Genomic DNA, 6,913 nt, shown 5'->3' with positions numbered 1-6,913 from the left:
GTTAAAAAAATATATTCAGTCCCTGGTCACTGAATTAATTCAACCAGACGCAGAAATTTCATTTTTCTACTTGTAATGTGTCAGAGACGCATATTCGTATGTATATTATGTCGGATAAAGGACAAATTATCATTGGTTGTCTAAACTATTTATAGACGATTATACACATATATACACATAGCAACTACTTAATTTATTATTTGTTCTACGTCGCTTAATTTTAATAAAAAATTTAAAATACTGAAAATGTTAAATTTAATTATAGTTCAGTGACCAGAATCTGTACGTGTCCTTATAAATCACAAAAAATAAAATACACGTATAAACCTGAGAAACCATCAGCAAGTCTTTGGGAACGAGGTTAACGGCATCGACCGATAATTCAGAATAATTTCATCCGACTAGAGATCGGATGAACCGTGCCTGAAAGGAAAGCAAACTTTTTCTTTTTTTCACCAAACATCAACTATGGGACGAGCAGTATATATCGATCGATTTCTTACTGGTCGCGCTACTAGGAATCAATCGCGCCCTCAGGATCGTCGATGCTCTTTTTAACCGACAGTCAATCTAGAACGTTTCGTGAGAACGTAACACAGCGATTTCCACATCATCTATTGACTTTTTCTTCTTCGGCTCGTCCATCCTCTCAAATAGCAAAAAAAGCTCAATGGTAAAAAAAAAGGTTGCTGACACAGAATGAGAATGTTGCGTGGCATTCTTTGTGAATGTCTTTCTGAGTGTCAATAATAAACTATCGAGCGTATGTGTTTTCTTCTTCTACAAACACGATGGCGTTTGCGATTAATTGCAATTTTCTGCGTCTTGTAAAATCCTCTTCGAGTCATCCTATTGTTTTATAAACTACACACTTCGTATCACGCAACACTTTACGTCCGACATTTTGTTCTTTATATTTTTGTACCATACATCTTTGGAATAAAATGGTGAGCTTTCGAAAAATTAGCGTTGACTATAAACTAAATCCAATCCCGTTCAGTAAACCTTCTAGACCAGTCGAATTTGCCTTCAAAATATCCAAAATCGGGAAAAATTGTAAACAGTATTTTTTTCTACAAAATGATTTTTGTGTGATTTTTAAATGATAATTTAATATAATATATATTATAAAATAAATGAATTTTATTATATAATTTAGCATTTCCCATCTTGCAATGAAGTTTTAATAAAATGATAATTATGGTTTCCTTTTTTCACTTCTTCTGTAGGTAAGTGTACAATATCATTAGACATATGATTTATAGGAGATTAATCTACTCATTGGTGCATAATATATGTATTGTTCCTTATAAGAATCAAAGATAATATATTGTATAGGTTGAGAATGATCGTGTAGCAGAGTATTGATTATAGAAATAATTGTTTAATATATCCAAATATCCTTTAAATGATAGTAATATTTTATTTTGCTTTAGAATTTCATCCATTCTTACTGTTTAATTCTCCCTCCGCTCTTCTTCTACTAATTTTACATATACATACGTATAGTCTTAATATAACTATAGTAAATATAATATAAGAATAACTATATTTTGTAATTCTGAATGGTTGTACATTTTCAAGAAATCAATGTTTTTAAAAAATGTCGATACGCATAGTATCTGTGCATGGTTTCTTCTGTTTTACAAAAATTGCATTATGCAGCACGAATTTATTCTGTACAATATTGAATTATCTTGATATTTCTAAAGAAGAAACTGTTTAAAAAAATTATGAGAACGGTATTTCATTTCAAATATGAGAACGGGTTTCCCGCCTTGCCGCCATTATTCGTTTGCTTTGATTCGTCACGGCAGTAACGTATCTATAGCTATGCATGATCAACACAGATACACAAGTGCACAAGTAGCGGCAATATAACTCTACGACTTGACATTACTGTAAACCGTATATTGTATACTTTTCCTGGTAACACTGATGCGAATTAAAAATGCCCAAAGTACGTAGAAGTAAGAAACCTCCGCCAGATGGTTGGGAATTAATTGAACCGACGCTAGAAGAATTAGAACAGAAAATGCGAGAAGGTAAGAAGAAAAAGAAATACAGGTTATGACTAGAAGGTTATGTTGATAACGAAATGTTTCTATTTTCTATACGAAATATAATGTCGCGAATAATTATAAATTCAACCCTATTTTTAGACTTTTCATAATATTAAACTAAAAATTGACAAAATCGTTTACATAATTTCATATTATAGCATAAAACAAAACTGAAGATACAAAACAAATAATATTTTTTTCTTTCGAGGTTTGGGAAAAATATAAACTTAATGGTGATTTTGTTAAGTTTTCAGTTAATGTTTAGTGCGTCATCAGGACTCGACGATAGCCATCGCAATAATTCTATTCTGAAATCTTGAAACCACTTTTTGTAATGCTGATTGTATAAATAGAAGTATCGTCTTATTGAAAAATTGTCTTTTTGTCTCCTATTCTGTTTATAAAAGACAATAATTTGCCATACAGCATATTCCGATATCCTTTACCGTTCAATTTATTCTTTACAATAACAATTTTATTTAACATATCCAACCATGATCGATGGTTTTTTTGGAAATATCGAAGAGATAATGGGAAATCTAAATATGTTTGAGTCTAAAATTATTCAGAGCAGTGTATTCTTTGAAATAATTCTGATCTATCGATGTTTGAATCGTAGCTGAAACAGAACCTCACGAGGGCAAGCGAAAACAAGAATCTTTATGGCCCATATTTAAAATTCACCATCAGAAATCACGATACATATATGACTTATATTATAGACGAAAAGCAATAAGTCGCGGTAAAGTATCATTATTTCATTTACTTTACCTTTCTTCAATTTCATTTCCTTACTTTCCTCGCTGTTATTTACTCTTTTATATGTTCTATGTTTCCAGAATTGTATGATTATTGCCTGAACGAAAATATAGCAGATAGAAATTTGATAGCCAAGTGGAAGAAAGTGGGATACGAAAACTTGTGCTGTCTACGTTGTATACAACACAGGGATACTAACTTTGGTACAAATTGTATTTGTAGAGTACCTAAAGGCAAACTCGAAGAAGGCAGAATAGTGGAATGCATTCACTGTGGATGCAGAGGATGTTCTGGATAACATTTAGCGATGACTACAAGATACATATTTATGTTTCTGTTAATGGTATTGAATTGTATATTACTAAAAACTGTATTGCATAATATCGATGACCTATGAAAGTATCAAGTTATAAATGTATGTACCTTTATTATACCTTATAATTCTCTCTAATTGTACAATTCTCCATCTCTACTGACTAATTCCAAGTATTTTTAAATAGTCTAAAACAACATTGTTGTTTTTATGTAATTGCAGACTTCTTACATTTGAATTTATCATATAAATAATTGAAATGTATAGACGAATTAAAAACTTTTCATCTGAAGTGAAATAGAAAATAAACTGGTTGGTATTATTAGATCATAAGTAATTCGCACGAATGAAATGCAGTCAAACTTTGAATTTTTGGGTAATCCAATTTAATTTGTATTCTGTAAATCACTATTCATTTGTAAACTTAATATGTACACTTTATTTATCGTTTAGAATTAAATAATATAATTTCAAATATAAAGCACATTCAGAATAACATGCAACGATGATAATAAAGATGTGTTTATGTTCTTGTTAGTAGTATTGTATCGTAGAGTACCAAAAATCTAATTTAAATTGATTACTTGTGTTCTAACAATTCCAGTTAAAAGTTAACACAAGATAATCTACGTATGTATAAAGATTGACAATTTTTAAATTATTTTCTAATAAAATAAATAAATCTTTGTTCGATTTGAAAAAGTAAAACTAAACTAGAAGCTAATGCAAGACATGTATCATATAGATGATATATAGGTTTTTCGTATAATATAATATTGAACATAACAATGTTTTTGTTTTACCTTTACCACTGATTTCAATACTTTTAATATGAAGTGAACGATAACTTTTAATTCTGGTATTTTTTATAAAGTTCCGTAAAAACCGTCTGACATTCTTTATGAGTAAACGTTTGCGTGTATTGGTTATTTAATATAATAAATCTTTTACCCTTTCGCCAAATTGTAGCAGTTGGTGGTGAGTCACATATCATTTCTTTAATAGGATGACAAATCGTATTTGTTCTTGCAGATAAAAATGAAATAGCCGATCGACATTCTGAAACGGTGAAATCTCTTTGAGAAGTTTGCGTAGCGATTCCAATAATTTGCCAAGAATATTTAATGCTACATTTGTAGACTGATTCGTCATCGAGAAGATTGCTTTCCTTAACGAAATTGTCCAAAAGTGTCTGTGATGTTTGTGAACTTGTACCAATGACCTGCCAAGAATATTTTATCTTGCACATACGGCCGTTGTTGTGCGAGTTTGTACTATCCTGATATCGAGATCGATTGTTCGTAAGAAACGATAGAATCGAATGGCCAATGTTCTCTCGAGAATGATGCCGAAAATTACGCGTAGCCAACGTTTTACTATGCATAGTCTCTATCGTATCGGGTCCGTTCGTTTTTAAAAAATTGTCCGATGTCGAAACATTAAACATGGTACACTGAAGTTGATTAAAGGCTTCCGATTCGATATGCGTAATTGGATACTTTAATTCTTCCCCACAATCAATGATATTATTAGAAATTGTTCCTCTTATGGCTACGTCGATATTTTCTAAGACAGATTCGCAATAAGGATCAAGAATACATTGTTTTTCAACGTCTTCTCTCTTCGTGGTCGCTGTTGGAATTGCTGAACTTAATGTAATTGAAACATTCGAGGTATTCCTTGGCTTAATTGAATTATTGATATTATTTTCCATCAGATGTATCCTTTCCTTAGAACTTGATGACAAACATTTAGTCCGAGTAGTATCATTCTGCGATCGACGAATAACATTTTCTGATTTGTGTAATTTCAATTTTTTATCATTACCGTTTGTTTTTGGAAGATTCGATGAGATGCGATTAATACCGCCAATTCTTGTTTTCTCATTAATTTTATCCATTTTATTCCGCTTATTTGTTCTAATTACGTTTTCATCCATTGCAGGAGAGCGACGTTTGAACGAAGTCAAAGGCAGATCAGAAATCGATGAAGGAAATATCAATATTTGTTGCTTTTTAATTTCTGGTTGCTGAGAGAAATTTACTTTTTTAACATTTACAAAACTGTAACTTCTATTAATCGGACGTAACCGTTTTCCTGAGGTTTCTACTTCTTTGTGTTTACTTACTATATTAGTCTGAAAACACATTAACGTTGCATATTAGGCTATGAAATTTCATCCTATGCGAACTTTGTTTTAATATTATCATCTGGGATAGTAATATCGAGAATGGAGTTCTTTCAACCGTTACAAACAATAACTATTTTACCTTTTATTTAATATTGGATAATAGTAAAACATTTAATTGCGTTTGTTTGATTTTATTGATATATACAAGAAATGAAAGAATATATATATATATATAAGCAGTGAAATTTCACTTATGGTAGCGTAAATATAATTTTCTTTGATGATAGAGGTTTGCTTTCAAAAATATTCTTAATTTTAGAAATCTTGTATTCTATGCGCGCGTAGGAGAAATCAAAAATGGAAAGACGAAAGAAACAATAACTCAGCTTAAATAAATAACCTGTTTCGAATAGGGTATTGGATCTGTACAGCTTTTTGCTAGAACGCTACATGGTTTCTTTAATAATGGCATCGTTGCGCCGTTGTTACATCGGTATAACTTAACGAATTCCACTTTTGGTACGGAAAAATTGCACTGCATTGCATCACCACGTTTCTTCGTAAATATGGTCTTTGTTATCGGTACAAAAACATTTTCCGTAATCACTTCCACTTTTGGTGCAATCAATTTTTTCGATTTTAACGAACTCCGTATACGGTTGCTTTTTGCGCTACTTTTTAACTCCATTGCCTTTCCTAATCGAATGTTACATACTAACCTTCCCAGAACTAAATAATTTTTTAGCCTGTAATATATATTAGGATGTAATAAGAAAAATTACTTTTTATAAATTATTAATTGTAGGAACAAAATTTGTCGCATTGTAGAGAAAACTATAATCCACTAAAATTTACCGAAGATGAATACATTTATCGTCGATAACTTACTTTAATTGTTAATTGATATTTTACTAAAACACAATATGGCGTATACATAACATCAAATGTGAAAAAAGGATATATGATTTCCGTGTGTTTATTTCACTTATGCAATTTACTCTTCAATTTGTTACATCTCGAAGATAGGTAAAATTAAAGACCAGTTTTAAGTAAGTGGGAATGAAGGTTAAAGTTAAAAAAAAAAAAAAAAAAGAGAGAAGTAGGAAAGAAAAGAGGAAAGCCGCATACATTTTATCGTAATTCTCTTATTTCATATGAAAAATTTTCATTAGATCTTCATTAATTCTAGTAATTCCGTCTGTTTCCAAAACAGCTGGTCAAGTGCTCTTGCACTGCGTTGGTAGAATGTGATGGTACACCATTTTACACGACCATCTCTTATTGCATGTAGAGTTTCACATGGCCAGAAATGTTCGTTACGTATATTCGTTATTCATATAGAATTCAGCGTTTATTCTGGAAAAAACCATGTAAAAAAATGGGTTCGAATCCCGACAACATAGCACACCTCAATATAAACATACACACCGTTTTCGTGAACCTGTCAAATTTTCATTCTCTGTTTCGCAAACGCCGATGCTATTTACTTGTCGTGTTGCTGCCGAGTGCAAAACATCGAAACATTCCAACGTAGATTGTAAATTCGATCAGTCGCGGAGAAACGCGATCGCGAGGAAGCGCGTCAACGGGATTCGTAAATTTCCGTTACGATTAGACAATCGACGCCACGAACCGATCGATCCCCCT

General features: G+C 31.4%; 2 protein-coding genes across 2 annotated transcripts; one reads left to right on the top strand and one right to left on the bottom strand.

The window, feature by feature from the left end:
• Positions 1 to 1,841: 1,841 nt before the first annotated feature.
• LOC100648817 (protein BUD31 homolog) lies at positions 1,842 to 3,237 on the top strand. Its single transcript, XM_003394684.4, has 3 exons — positions 1,842 to 2,045; positions 2,683 to 2,805; positions 2,903 to 3,237. Exons 1-3 carry the CDS (start codon positions 1,952 to 1,954, stop codon positions 3,118 to 3,120), a joined length of 435 nt encoding a protein of 144 aa, XP_003394732.1. The 5' UTR covers positions 1,842 to 1,951; the 3' UTR covers positions 3,121 to 3,237.
• Positions 3,238 to 3,985: 748 nt separating this feature from the next.
• On the bottom strand, positions 3,986 to 6,842 carry LOC105667195. Its single transcript, XM_048411242.1, has 2 exons — positions 5,706 to 6,842; positions 3,986 to 5,272 (listed from the first exon to the last, which is right to left on the bottom strand). Exons 1-2 carry the CDS (start codon positions 5,952 to 5,954, stop codon positions 3,986 to 3,988), a joined length of 1,536 nt encoding a protein of 511 aa, XP_048267199.1. The 5' UTR covers positions 5,955 to 6,842.
• Between the last annotated feature and the right edge of the window lie 71 nt (positions 6,843 to 6,913).

Source organism: Bombus terrestris, chromosome 13 (genome assembly GCF_910591885.1).
Source record: "Bombus terrestris chromosome 13, iyBomTerr1.2, whole genome shotgun sequence".
Taxonomy (NCBI): domain Eukaryota; kingdom Metazoa; phylum Arthropoda; class Insecta; order Hymenoptera; family Apidae; genus Bombus; species Bombus terrestris.
The sequence above is the reverse complement of the archived record's forward strand: the minus strand, read 5'-3'. Positions and strand labels throughout refer to the sequence as shown.

Coding starts and splice junctions, on each gene's coding strand:
- LOC100648817 (XM_003394684.4), top strand. CDS start 1,952: ATGCCCAAAGTACGTAGAAGTAAGAAACCTCCGCCAGATGGTTGGGAA. Junction 2,046..2,682: donor AGAACAGAAAATGCGAGAAG/GTAAGAAGAAAA, acceptor TTTGAATCGTAG/CTGAAACAGAACCTCACGAG. Junction 2,806..2,902: donor ACGAAAAGCAATAAGTCGCG/GTAAAGTATCAT, acceptor CTATGTTTCCAG/AATTGTATGATTATTGCCTG.
- LOC105667195 (XM_048411242.1), bottom strand. CDS start 5,954: ATGGAGTTAAAAAGTAGCGCAAAAAGCAACCGTATACGGAGTTCGTTA. Junction 5,273..5,705: donor AGAAACCATGTAGCGTTCTA/GCAAAAAGCTGT, acceptor ATGTGTTTTCAG/ACTAATATAGTAAGTAAACA.